A 14,741-nucleotide genomic window follows, 5' to 3' on the forward strand; every position below is an offset into this window, starting at 1 on the left:
CATTTGGTTCCTAACTATCATTTAGCTGGGGACCCCCTGGAACTCCCTCAAAGACCCCTGGGGGTCCCCGGACCCCACTTTGGGAACCACTGATATAAGATATTGTTCTTCAACTACTGTATGTTGTCAATGAGGCTGTGTTTACACCACAACACATCATCTGGTCTTGTAGTATAACAGCTGATCACATGAATATGTCGGTGCTGTGGAATGAGTCCAGAATGTTTTAAAATGTAGGTTACTACCTATTGCTATCATTATTAGCTACATATGATTGAATGAGTCCAGACATTTATTTTTAAATAGGTTTCTACTTATTTCTATAATTACATATGATTGTAATTTAGTACCTACTACTACAGACATGTGCTTGTGTCCTGCAGGAACTACTACTACTACTTCTGCAGGACAATGATTTGCTACACATTTTACACACTATTATTATACAATTATTTATATTATTTGTACAATTGCTGGAATTTCATGTAGGTTCTTTTGTATAGTTGTTTTATAGTATTTGTACATATTATTTATCAGTTTTTAGTTCTACAAGACACTGTATATACAGACAAGTAATGTATACAAGCAAGGCATTAAAGCCCATGTGCATTTATTTGTTTTGCTTCTTTCTCTTAATGTCTCTGTCTCTGTCTCTCTCTCTCTCTCTCTTTGTTCAATCATGTATGCACCACTTGTGTGGTAAATTTCTTGCTGTATTTAATAAAACAAAATAAACATTACACACATAATGTTTAATACCGGTAATTGTCTTTTAATAACTTTTTGCATTTACCTTTTTATAAGATTAGAATATGAAGCAGGATAGATATTAGCAAGGTTTAATGACTCATTTGATGTAGAAGAATACTTGGTTGATGTCCTCAGGAAAAAGGCAGTCGAGTACAAAAGGATGAAAATGAATCTAACTGTGATATTAGACTGCTTCAAAGGCTGGAGTTTCTGCCCGGCAACAATATTGTCATTGCATTGGCAATGGTAGCATGTCCAATTCTCTTGTCACAGTAACATGTTGTCAGGCTGTACGGTTGCCTTGGGGATCGGGGTTGATAACGGTCTCCACCTCAATGACCTCAGTCACAAGTTCCCTGATGACAGACACACTGTAACAACAGACACACTGCAACAACACTCTCTGGTTGGCACGCCACTGGCTGAAGGTTTTTAAGGTCCCCGTTCACTTCACTCGTCTCATTATGATCTCTGATCTCTTCATCCACCACTACGCTCCCCTCTCTCTGGTCTGCGGTGTTAGTAGAGGCAGTGAAGTCCTCAGCTGGTGGTGATACAGGGGAACTGCTGACTTGGACTTGGTTCAGGCTTCTCGTACAGGCCGCACCAAAGCTTCCCACTATACATTCCTTTTCCTCCTGCTCTTCCTTTCTCCCTTCCCCTGTCTTTTTCTCTGCATCTTCTTTCATGTTCTCTTTTCCCTCCATCCCCTCTTGGTTGTTCTCCACCTCCTTTATCTCTTGAACTCCTTTACTGTCTTCCTTCACTTTCCTCTTGAGTGCTCCTCCTCGACCTCTGCTCAGGTAGACAGCTCTGTCAGTGGCCTGCTGTAATAACATTTGTCCTCTAGGGGGAACCATAGAATCATAGCCAACTGCAGCACACAGCAGCTCCAGGCTGGCTCTCAATGGACCATCTGTATGAGGGGGAGGAGTCTCTGAAGCCAGCTGTGATGACAGGGAGGTGGCTGGATGGGAGGAGGAGAGGGTAGTGGCAAGAGGTGGGAGAGGGGAGGTGGGAGGTGGAGAAGGGGAGGGACAGAGTGGAGAAGGAGAGGTGGAGAGTGAGGGAGAAGCAGGAGGAGAAGAGGAGGCAGGAAGTGGAGGGGAGGCTGTGGAAACAGCAGAAGAGGAGGTGGCAGTCGGAGGAGCGGAAGGGGAAGGTGGAGGTGTAACTCTAGGGAGAACCATAGAATCATATCCAACTGCAGCAAACAGCAGATCCAGGCTGGCTCTCAATAGACCATCTGTATGATGGGGAGAAGTCTCTAAAGCCAGCTGTGATGACAGGGAGGTGGCTGGATGGGAACAGCCTGGGGAGGAGGAGAGGGTACTGGCAAGAGGTGGGAGAGAGGAAGTCGGAGGAGGTGAAGGGGAGGGACAGACTGGAGAAGATGAGGTGGAGAGTGAGAGAGAAGCAGAAGGAGAGGAGGAGGAGGCAGAAAGTGGAGGGGAGGCTGTGGAAACAGCAGAAGAGGAGGTGGAGGAAGGGGAAGGTGGAGTTGTAACTGAAGAGGTGGGAGGGGAGGTAGGAGGGGGAGAGGAGGTGGGAGGCAGAGGAGAGGGGGAAAGATGTGGAGGAGAGGAAGGTATAGGTGAGGAGCTGGGAAGTGTAATTGAGGAGGTTGGAGGGGAGGTAGGAGGGGGAGAGGGAGAGGAGGTGGGAGGCAGAGGAGAGGGGGAGAGATGTGGAGGAGAGGAAGAGGAAGGTATAGGTGAGGAGCTGGGAAGTGTAATTGAGGAGGTTGGAGGGGAGGTAAGAGGTGGAGGGCGGGAGACGGAAGGTGAGTCAGGAGAAGATGAGTTTTTAAGTGGAGGAGAAGAGGTGAGAAGTGGAGGAGAGGGGTTTTCAAGGAGAGGAGAGGAGGTTGGAAGTGGAGGAGAGGAGGTGGGAAGTGGAGGAGAGGAGTTGGGAAGTGGAGGAGAGGAGTTTTCAAGGGGAGGAGAGGAGGTGGGAAGTGGAGGAGAGGAGTTTTCAAGGGGAGGAAAGGAGGTTGGAAGTGGAGGAGCGGAGGTGGGAAGTGGAGGAGAGGAGGTAGGAAGTGGAGGAGAAGAGGTGGGAAGTGGAGGAGAGGAGATTTCAAGGGGAGGAGAGGAGGTTGGAAGTGGAGGAGAGGAGTTTTCAAGGGGAGGAGAGGAGGTGGGAAGTGGAGGAGAGGAGTTTTCAAGGGGAGGAGAGGAGGTAGGAAGTGGAGGAGATGAGGTGGGAAGTGGAGGAGAGGAGTTTTCAAGGGGAGGAGAGGAGGTTGGAAGTGGAGGAGAGGAGGTGGGAAGTGGAGGAGAGGAGTTTTCAAGGGGAGGAGAGGAGGTTGGAAGTGGAGGAGAGGAGGTGGGAAGTGGAGGAGAGGAGGTGGGAAGTGGAGGATAGGAGATTTCAAGGGGAGGAGAGGAGGTTGGAAGTGGAGGAGAGGAGGTGGGAGAGGGCTTATTATCATCCTCATCAGAAGCAGGTTTTGCAGCAGTTGAAGTGCCAGGTGTAGAATCACCTGAGAGTGAGACAGCTGAGGGTATAACATGTGAGACATGTGGCTCAGCATCCGTACCAGCTGCAGGTGACACAAGCTGTTCAGGTTCTGTTAAAGTGACCTGTGGCAAGGCAGATGGCTGGTCTCCTGAATCCATTTCAGATGTGGATGCTGTGGAAGGTGGGGAGGGAAAAGGAGTGGATGAAGGGCCACGAAAGATAACTGTACAGCTGAGACTCTCAGAGTCCAGGACAAGAATAGAAGGTACAGAAACTGTAGGGACTACTTCTGGTGTGTCAGACACATGTGCAACAGCGGTGACAGAGACAGGGATGTCAGCTGCTGCTGTGTTTGTTGGCGTCTTGGATCCAAGTTCAGTTTCTCCATCAGGTACCACCACGAGAGAAGTGGTTGTTGCCATATTAGACTGTTGTATCACAACAATGACAGGAGATGATATCAGTGAACTAAAGTCTGAACAAGGCTTAGGGTCATTCTGAGAGCGTTCAACTTCAGCCATGCTCTGCGGACCTCCATTTCCCACCAGGGGAAGAGATTTCCCATCTTGACTGGTTACCGGTGGAAAGGAAGCTCGAACAAGATTGGCTGGGCTGTTTGGCGCAGAGCGAGGGGGTGTGTTTCCAATAAGGCTGTACTGACTGACAGCCAGCTCTGAACTGTCCATTAGCAGATGGTTGCTTTTCTGATTGGTGTACTCCTGGATCGCTGAAGAGAGAATGGGAAGAACAACAAAACATAGTGAAGCTCTATTGTATACTGTGTATAAATATGTGATGGGTATCTAGATAGATGACGTATTTACCTTTGTCTATCTCCTTTGTGAGGATGTCTCTCAGTATATCATCATAGACATTCTGAACCAGGATGACACTGCTGTAGTCCGAGAAAATATATTCTTCAAACCGCTGGACCTCCTGGACACACAGAGACAGACATTCCTCGTGTTCAGATAAAACCTCAGTTTGTGTTTTTTACATAGACTGTAATGCCAGACAGTTGTCTCCGTAGCGAATCCTGGATTAGAATATGAGCACAGACCAAGTTGTGTTTAATCACACTCGTGTAAAGTGAGGGGAGCTCTTATCATCATACATCAGCCAATCAAATCATCACATTCCGTGCTACAAACACACATACACACAAAGCTGTGCACAGGAGGGGCTAGCGCCGCTCAAAAAGGGTGATACAAAACTGAAAGGTAATCATCTAAACACACTAAGTGATGGAAGCAGCTTGTGGTCACATCTTTAATGAGAAACAAACCAATTTCTAAATGGACAGAATGTAGCTGTCCAAAGGGCTGTTGGCATGAAGATGTTTACACTGCCCTCATGAAACAGCTTAAAGTCTGCACTAAACAACTTGGTGAGCAGCATTTAGAAGTGGCTTACAGCATTCACAGAGAATACAATGCAGAATTTAGATGTGTGCCATAAAGATATACAGGTTGGTAGTGTGAGACGTACAGGTTTCCATGTGTCATCCATGTCTCTGGTTAAAGCAGGCAGGGTGATGTCCAATAGAGATTCCTGGTACAGTCTCCTCTGAACAACTCTGCAGTCATGATCCAACTGCTGCTCACAGAAAGAAAAGAAAAACATCAGTTTAGTAGTGTTTGTTTGCTTATTAATTGTTATTCTTAAATAGCATTACTTTGTTTCTTGTGATTTAGCCCAGCCACTCAGTGGGGTGGGTGTAGTAGCCTTTCATAACGCGATTTGCGACATGTTCACCGAACAACAACACCAACCATCACAGGACATTTGGTACAGATCAGTCAGTGGTTTGTGAAATTAACTCAGGAAAAACACAAAGACAGACTAGCTGCCTCACGCAGAGCCACGCAATACAAATCTATATATTGTATTGAGAGTGGATTCAGAGTGGTACTGTACCTTGAGGACTCTTTGTTTCATCTGGGATGGCTGACATTTGACTGCTGCTGCTGACTGAAGAAACAGCTCTAAGGTGTAGAGAGCACTGTTCAGCAACTGGAATAAACAACACAAATACAAATGTCCAACATAGAAAAACAATCAAAATGCTTATAGGTAATTAAATTATTAAATTAATTATGAAATGATCAGGATTGGCATTTTTGTGCCTTATTTTGAAATAATAGTGTTGTGTTTCCTGTCTCCCACTGTAGTTATTACCTGTTACCTTGTTTCACCTACCCTGTCATTATGGTTCTTTTGTATCACTCCTGTTGCTCCAGGCCTCCAGCCATGAGTTCCCCTGTGTTTAGTTAGGTCCCTGTCTATACTGTAGGTTATATACCCCTCTGTTTACATGAGGCATTATTGGTCTGCAATCCTATTTTGATGTGTGTTTGGAACCTTCAGTTTATTAAAGACCTTTTTGTGTTGAACTGCTCTGTCATCCTGTGGGTCCTGTACTCTCACCCTGACATAAATTGAAATTAACACTAGGAATGTTGCTTCTCACTGTGTACTGTGCAAGGTGTTTCATATCCGTTACGTGTAATGGGTGTGGCCAGAACATATCATCTCCAGGACCTCGCTCTCATGGTCAATATCTGGTCCTGTTTCATTCCGTAGTTCTGTTTGTGTATTAGCAATCAAAGCAGAATAGTTGCTAACACGTGCTGTAGCCTACCTGCTCCATCTCTATATGTGCAGAGTGGACCACGCGCTGAAAGTTGGTGAATTTGAAACGTTGTTTTAGATGTTGTAGCTTTTCAGTCAGATTCTCCACCATGTTGAAGCAGGGATTTAGGCTGGTGGAGTGCAGGGTGGATAGGGCCTGCAAAACACATGCACGCACGCACTCACACACACACAAACACACACACACACACACACACACACACACACACACACACACACACACACACACACACACACACACACAGAGGCCATTATAGTTGACTAAAATAACGTCAAGCACAAACTAGTCTTGCGAGCTAGACTGTTGAATGACTACCACACTTTTCAAATGTGTCATACAATACAGTCTGGAGCACGGAAGCTCTGAAAATCATCATGATGATGAGGATAAAGCAGATTTGACGCCTCCTCCTTGCTTCCGTTACGGCTTTACAGTCATGCAAATATGTCCCAATATAAATCAAAATAACCATAAAATGTATAGCTTGCTAGTCTGGGTTCCAGCCTGAATCGCTGCATTCCGTGAATCTGTTTTGTCACTTGACAAAACAGATTCATAGAACGCAGTTATTCAGGCTGGAACTCAGTCTAATAGCTTGCTGCTTATCAGAAATGTTTCGTGAACGCTTCCGTTCTCTGCTTTCTGGATGTTCCAGACTCTATATAGCATTCCGAGATTGGGGAATAAGCTACGCAAGAATAAGCAAACTATTATTATTATTTTATCAGATTCATTAATAGTTTAACAAACTAATAACAAATGAATATATAACAGGAAAAGAAATTTCCCACACACCCACTGCAGTCAAATACAAGTGCACGCACGCGCGCACACACACACACACACACACACACACACACACACACACCACTGTCTCTTACCTTCTGAAGCTCCTCCGCCCCTGTATTTGAGTGTATGAGGGCGGCGTCCATCTGTGCTTGGAGGGTGTGCCGGACCCCCTGGATCCCTCCACTCACACACTCGCTCAGCACCTCCAGGATGGAGGAGAGATATGGAGCTATCATCTCACTGTGTAGCTTCTCCGCTGGGCCACAGATAAAGGCTGGATACACACATTCACATGGGGAGGAGAGATAATGAAGTCAACACACGCATGCACGCGCACACACGCACACACACACACACACACACACACACACACACACACACACACACACACACACACACACAGAATTGATTGTATTTTTTATAGCGCTTTTCTATGCACTCAAAGCGCTTTACAATGATCCATGCTTACAGTGGGAGGTGAAGCGGCCAGCGTCCTCACTTCCCACATTTACACACCAATGGTGGCAAGCTAGCACAGACCGACTCATTGGAGGCAACGTGGGGTTCAGTGTCTTGCCCTGAGGACACTTTGACTTGTGGACAGGAGGAGCCGGGATTCTAACCGCCGACCCACGGATCATTGCATTGGATAATTCATTGGACCAATTCCATTCATTGGTCCAATTCATTGTATACCAATAGCACCCTCTCACTAAAGCACTCACCAGGTTATGACACTTAAGTCTGTAGGGGTTCAGCACTTGAGGGTTTAGGGGAGACATTGGAAGTGGGCCATAACTAAAAAAGGTCAAAGTTCTTTACCTCTGATTTTGTCTTCCAGGAAGCGATGAGAAGCCATTATTTGGTCTAGGTTGGATCTGATCAGAGCCTGACTTGCTACTGCTGTCTGACGACATGTCCCTTTCAGGACCTCCAACCCACCGCTCAGCTGCTCCAAAGCCAGATTGTAGGTCGCCTGCACGGTCTACACGGTTTCACACCAACAGTAAAAAATGACAGATATATAGAACAGTTTGGTTATTTACAAATAAGTCAGTGATTACACTGCTAGAGTATAATGGACCTCCTATTTGATGTCTTACATACTGTACGTATAATCTGTCTATATTCATTCACCAGAGAAGGCTAGTTTATTGATTGATTGACACTGTTGTAACACTTTCCAACTGAAATGATGTTGAAAATAAGTAACGAAAAAGGCTCATAGAACAAAATTATTAGTGCCAGCCGACTACTGATTATGTGTGCACAACGTTTTTCGAAGCAATATTCTTTTTGGTTATAGTTAATGGTTATAGTGAGTGAACACTGAACAGCCATGTGTACTCCAGACCCGTGTGTTTCAGGGCAGCGACTCACAGCCATCCATTGTCGTCTTCTCTCACTCCTCTTCCCCTTCAGTTTAGATTCAAGCTCATTCTGTAACCATGGAAGCACTTCTTCCATCACTTGGCTGGCTAGCACCTACACATAGTACACGCACACACACGCACGCACGCACGCATGCACGCACGCACGCACGCACGCACACGCACGCACGCACACGCACACGCACAAAATTATTATTATTATTATTACACACAAATACAGTAACTAGTCTATGTGTGTGCTTCTGTCTATTATGTGTTGACCTGTTCGTCAGTGCCCAGCAGCATTTCCCATGATTCATAGCATCCTTTGTCCTGTCGATAGAGTTTGAGGGCTCGGAGGAATGCCTGGCTCTCATAAAATGAATCACTCCAGGGGTCTAGAATGGGACAGAGGGGGATTGTTATACCTAATTGTTTTAATAGGCTAGACATGGTCATGAATAACAGCTAAAAGATATAATGTAGGCATTTAGCAGACACTCTTAATCCAGAGCGATTTACAGTAAGCAAGAACAACAAACACAAGGTAATACATCAAATACATCAAGAATCATAAGCAAGCTACGTCTACATAAAATACTAAATTATAAATCCAATAAAATGCTAAATTATAAATTTACTTTCTTACTTTCTTAAGTTTAGCCTTTGCATACGCCTGTAAGGTCGACACAGGGGTGTGTCTGTTCAGTGTTCATTAAGAGTTGGGAGGTGAGACGAGTGAGGTGACGGGAGGTGCGTCAGTTTGAAATGGAGTCGGAGATGGAATCATCAGAGGATGAAAGAAATGATTTGGAGGAACCAAGAGCTGACGAAAATGTAAAGAAAAGAAAGAAAGAGAAGGATTATCAGAGAGTGATGAAGAAATTGGAAGATATGTGATCGGGATGAGATCGGACACACAAACCGACAGGCTTTTTAGTGATCCTCAAGCGGTGGGAAAGTTTGTGGAGAGAATGATTGGCAGGGTGAAGTCAGTGAGGATTACCAGGAGTTGATTGGTGGTAATAGAATGTAGGAACAGAGACCAAGCAGAGAAAGCAGTACAGATTCAGTACTTTAATGAATGCTCAGTGAATGTTTTTTTACTTGGGAGGAATGAAAACAACGAGGGGAGTGATTAGTGGCGTGCTATTATCGATGAATCCGGAGGATTTTGACATTGAAAGAGTTTGTGGAATAAGGAGGATGACACGATTTAGGGAGGGGAAACGGGAGGACAGTACGTCAGTATGTTTAACATTTCAGGGTGATGTTCTACCAGATCGAGTATATGTAGAATATACTAGCTTTTGTGTTAGGCCTTTCGAAAGAGCACCACTAAGATGATATTGCTGCCAAGATTATGGGCACGTAGCATCTGTGTGTAGGGGAAAGAAAAGTTGTGGGAAAGAGAACGGCAAAGGAGAGTGTGAAGGGAAAGAACAAGCCAAGTGCATGCATTGTGGAAGAGAGCATTATGCTGGGTCAGAGAAATGTCAGAGGAAAATGAAGGAGGTTAAGGTACACAAGATGAAATGAGGGAAATGTATTATGCAGAGGTGGTAAAGAGAGTGGAGAAGCACAATGGAAAGAAGGAGACAGAAAAAGAGGAAAGGTGAAATGGACATGGCATCTGTATCTGTATGGATAAAACTCGCTTCCTGGCTTTTATAGCTATGGTAATAAATTGTGCTGTCGAAATATCAAGGAAGAAGAATAAAGAATAAAGCTGGTGCTGGAAGCAGCCAGAAGATTCTTGGGTGTTGTGGATGTCACTGGGGAAGATCTGGACGGTGTGCTGAGGGAAGATTTCACAGTGGTTCAGAATGAGGGTCTGGGTAATTGAATGGAAAAGGGGATGGGGTGGTGGGCTCACAATGGGTGGACATTGTTAAACTTTATATTTTAGTCGTTTTTTGATATGGCAGTAAGATTATGTTTGATCCATAATTTGGATCAGAGGGTAGCGGTAATGCACCAAAAGCTGGATGCCAACCGCCGTTGGAAGAAGAAGAAGACGCCTGTAAGGTCGTCGAGGCTAGTGCAAGGGCTACGGCAAGTGCTACGGGCCAAGATGTCTGAAGAGGTGAGTTTTATATAGATCTGTCTGTGAGATGGACAGATGGGTTGATAATACAAAGTTTCTATAGGAGTTAAAATTAAATGAAGATGAAGGAAGAGAGAATGATGAGAAAGGAGGTGGGATCGCTCTACGTAACTCAGTGGTCTAATTGTATTGGATTGTGTGTGTGCGTTTGTGTGAAAGTTTGTCCATCAGTAACTTTTCTATGTTGTGTCCCTATCTAACCGCAACGGACAACAAAAGCAGAACAGGAAATAATATTAATAGTTGTTGCCATATAGCCATAACTGACACAAAGAACACCAAGCTAACAGCCGCTCAACTGCATGCGTGATGTGTGTGTGTGTGTGTGTGTGTGTGTGTGTGTGTGTGTGTGCGTGTGCGTGTGCGTGCGTGCGTGCGTGCGTGCGTGCGTGTTTGTCGTACCAATATTCTGGTGACGGATGCAGGTCTTGAATATGGACAGGAAGTGCTGTCGTTGCTCCTCCTTTAGGAACAGGAAGTGGCTGTGGCTTGTGTATGGCAGGTAGAAGTAGACTGGAAACCCACCAGGTGCAGACACTAGTGAAATGTCCTCTTTACTGCCTGGACACACACACACACACACACACACACACACACACACACGTGCGCACACACATGCACGCACACACGCACGCACACACACGCACACAATCACACATAGAAGGCCATATTAAACCTAATCTACGATCTGTTGTACGATGGTGTTGCGCGTCTAAAATAAACAACCTGCAAGCTCACAACCTCACAGTCACAACCCGCTGCAGAAGCGCCACATAGTGAGCTTGTAGGTCAGCTACTTTCGGTGTGTGACACCATTGTGCGGAAAGTATAAAATCGGTCTTTATATACGATTACGTAATCGTTACGTCATTACCTCATCTCCTTTGTTGGATTATAGAGGGTATGCGCATTGCGCATGCATAAAGTGAGTGGCAAATCGAGTGGCGAAGTGAGTTTAATGTCATTTAACGTTGTTTAAGCAATCAAATAGGACTTTTCTGTTTGGATGTATGGGCTATCAAGGCCAGAAAGTAGTTTTTTGCCACTCAGTAGGCATTCCCGCATAACTTCCGGGTATGATGATGAAGTCACGCGCATACCCTCTATTTAATTGTGATTGGAACAGAATTAAACTCTTCTATACCAAGATGCCGTGAGGGCGAAAGGCGAGCACTGACGCTTTGGCATGGGGGGGTCAGATCAACATATCGAATGAATTTACTATCATCCCTGTTGATGTCATAGTGATGTCACGAGACCTCAGGCGCAATATATGGGGGCTTTCCCCATGTGGGGAATTTGAGTCACTGACGGACAAAAACGCATGATTCCATAGTTGTCGCAATAATAATAATAATAATAACCATTAAGTATTCCAGAACAGCTCTGGTCCAGTAGCGCTCTGTACTTCTCCTCTGTGGTCAGAAGAGTGCCACCTGCTGGATGGAGGACCAATCTGGCTGCGCTGCCCGTGCTAAAAGACTGCAGGGAGATGCACATGATTATCAGTCACACACAGGCCTCATACACACGTATCACACACGTTTTAATGGCTGCCACAATGCTTTTCCAAAGTAAGTATGGTTTGACCAAACATTTGTGTTTGATGGTGTTCTGTTTAATGGTGCTACATTTGTAGAGATAGATATAACAATCCTCCCCCATGGGGAACAGAAATAGCAGAGGCCACCGGTGGTGCTGGGGTGGCGGTGGGAGCAAACAGTGCATAACAACACCAGGAACATAGGAAGGAACGCAGGAAGAATCAAGATTTATTAAATTAGCTTAAATTCCCTGCCCAATTGGTCAAGTATAATTGCCACGTCAGCGAATGACATGTGGTCTTGCATATAACACTGAATGAGCCCCTCCTCCGCAAGCTACGTATCATTTTTGTTCTGCAGTTATTTCAAATTAAATTAATTATAGTTAATTTACGCCATTCTCCAATCCCCATTTGGCTATAGGGAACCAAATGGAAAATGATCCTGTTGGTTCCATTTGCACACTCAGATTTCAACACTGAGGATTTTACATTATAAACAGTGGGGTCCCACCGTCCCAGACATAAAAATCGTTTCAAAGTGGGGGGTCTTTTAAATGAAAAGGTTTGAGAGCCAGCTGTGTGTGTTTGTGTTACCTCCATGCTGTCATATATCTCCAGTCGATAGTCTCCTCTCAGTACAGTGTACTTCTCTTTACTCTTCCGTCCCTCATCCCACTTTCTCCCCTGTTCCTCCCAGCAGGAGAACTGAGCACTCCCCTGATACAACACCTCCTGGGGAGGAGCACGAGGCTGAATACACGCACGCACGCACGCACACACGCAGGCACGCACACACACACACACACACACACACACACACACACACACACACACACACACACACACACACACACACACACACACACACACACACACACACACACACACACACAACAAGAACTCAGTTTCACAATAGACAATCACTATGTTACAAGTAAAAGGCCTGAATTCAAAAGTTTACTTAAGTAAAAGTACAAAAGTATTGGCAATTGGCATCAAAATATACTTGAAATATACCAAAGTAAAAGTACTTTTTATGTGTCACATTTTGCAACCAATGCTTCTTAGAATTAATTAAAACTTAAAGTAGCTTTAAGGATACAGCCGTAGTGTGAACGTGTGGTGAGTGACAGGGGAGTTCGTACCACAGATATATAAATGTGGTAAATGGTGCATTTATATAGCGCCTTTATCCAAGGCGCTTTACATAGATTGCATTACATTTACCCATTCACACACACATTCATACACTGATGGCGGAAGAAACCATGCAAGGCACCAACCAGCACATCAGGAGCAATTGGGGGTTCAGTGTCTTGCTCAAGGACACTTCGACACTAACTCTGAGGGAGCCCGGGTTCCAACTAGCCACTCTACCCCTGAGCCGTGTGGATACCTCATTGTCGTTGCTGTTCATCATTGGATCAATCCGTCATCACGGCCAACAATATGTTGTGGGGAAGCCCTGCGGGAACCCTAACATTTAACTTCACTAAAACTATGCCTAAACCTAACCCTAAACCTCACAAACACGATGCCTAACCCTAACCTTAACCCTAACCTCACAGAAGTTATGCCTATACCTAACCTCAAAACCACCCTATTTACCTGTATGTCTATATGCTTCTTACCCTTTGCTTCAGCAGTTGGCCCCGCCCCTCTTTCCTAGGTTCCACTTCCTGGTGTAGATGCTGCAGGTGGGCTGTAGAATACTGCTGTTGGTAAAACACACTGAACTTCTTGAGTATGGAGTCTGCAAGTTCTGAAAACACACACACGCACGCACGCACGCACGCACGCACGCACGCACGCACGAGAGAGAACATTAGATTTGTATCCTCTGTCAGACCACAATAGAGTTCTCGACGGGCCTGAAAATTAATTCCCGCCCCTAACTGGGCCCGACTAATTAGCATAGATTTTAGGCCCGACCTGTCCCTAAAACGTCGGGTTTGACCGGGTCGGGTTTGGGTAGAATTTGAGAACTCTACACAGAGTAAAAATAAAACGCCAGTCAGAGGCTCGGCCGGCCCTAGTGATTAGCATACATTTTAGGGCCGGCCCGGCCCGACAATGTCGGGTCGGGCCTGGTCAGGTTCGGGCAGAGTTTGAGAACTCTAGCTATAGACCACAATACTGACAAAGGAGATGACGTGGCCATCCTGCTTCTGTCCATGCATGCATCTTAACTTTGTCTGTTAGTGCAAGATATAATAATGGCTGAACTGACGTGTATATGTACAGTATGAATGTATAATTGTGAGCTGTGGATATAGACACTATTTTGAAATTATAGTCCACTCCACCTACTCTTTCAAACAACACTGGGAAATCATCAGTGATGGAAGAAGTACTCACATGTTTTACTTAAGAAAAAGTATCAATACTGCAATGTAGATATACTATATTTATTTTAAAGCCAAAAAAGTTTGATAATGGTATTTGATTATGGTAGTTGGTGGTTTGTGTAATCTTACAAAAAAAAATAACTAAAAAAAAGTACGTAATTTATTCTAATTGTTGTTATTGCAATTTACGAGCTGCGTTCGCTTCACGCGTTCGCGCGTCTTACTTGTATTATGGCTAATTACATTACAGCATGCACACATAGACCCATCATTTTACACATTATCTTACACACTGGCAGACCAGACATCCTACTTACTACCTAAAATACTCTGATTTAACTCTGATAGTGTACAAATACATACGGCTCCATTTGGTTACAACACTCTCTCAGTTACAAATGGATACATAGAAAAAGCATCAGTTGGAGTTTCTGTTCTGTGTTTCTTCTGCAAATCTTGAGATAAAATTAAAGATAAAGGCTGAGTATGTGCTTTCTTGACATTTTGCTGTAAAATGCAGAAGGAAGCCATAACATACTTTTGACACTAATGACTCGGGGACACCACAACCGAAACCAAGACGGCCATATATCAGGGGTGGGCAACTGGCGGCCCGGGGGCCACATGCGGCCCCCACCTTCACTTAATGTGGCCCTCAGGTTAATGTCAGAATACTGATATAATATTGGTTACTATTCCACAACATGCAAAACAT

At 44.8% G+C, this 14,741-nt stretch overlaps 1 protein-coding gene across 1 annotated transcript in view; it reads right to left on the reverse strand.

Moving 5' to 3' along the window:
• Nucleotides 1-1,091: 1,091 nt before the first annotated feature.
• LOC306942994 (uncharacterized protein) overlaps nt 1,092-14,741 on the reverse strand; it is a gene marked incomplete at its 3' end in the record, with an annotated part of 16,701 nt that continues 3,051 nt past the window's right edge. Inside the window, exons 2-14 of the mRNA XM_079529200.1 lie at nt 13,310-13,440; nt 12,273-12,428; nt 11,497-11,614; nt 10,535-10,693; nt 8,308-8,423; nt 8,036-8,140; nt 7,478-7,640; nt 6,748-6,929; nt 5,855-6,001; nt 5,131-5,226; nt 4,702-4,809; nt 4,038-4,149; nt 1,092-3,940 (exon numbers count right to left, since the gene is read on the reverse strand). Coding sequence (XP_079385326.1) covers nt 1,092-3,940; nt 4,038-4,149; nt 4,702-4,809; nt 5,131-5,226; nt 5,855-6,001; nt 6,748-6,929; nt 7,478-7,640; nt 8,036-8,140; nt 8,308-8,423; nt 10,535-10,693; nt 11,497-11,614; nt 12,273-12,428; nt 13,310-13,440 — 4,442 coding nt within the window. The remainder of the gene's footprint in view (nt 3,941-4,037; nt 4,150-4,701; nt 4,810-5,130; nt 5,227-5,854; nt 6,002-6,747; nt 6,930-7,477; nt 7,641-8,035; nt 8,141-8,307; nt 8,424-10,534; nt 10,694-11,496; nt 11,615-12,272; nt 12,429-13,309; nt 13,441-14,741) is intronic.

This window comes from Electrona antarctica (assembly GCF_951216825.1).
Source record: "Electrona antarctica genome assembly, chromosome: 19".
NCBI lineage: Eukaryota > Metazoa > Chordata > Actinopteri > Myctophiformes > Myctophidae > Electrona > Electrona antarctica.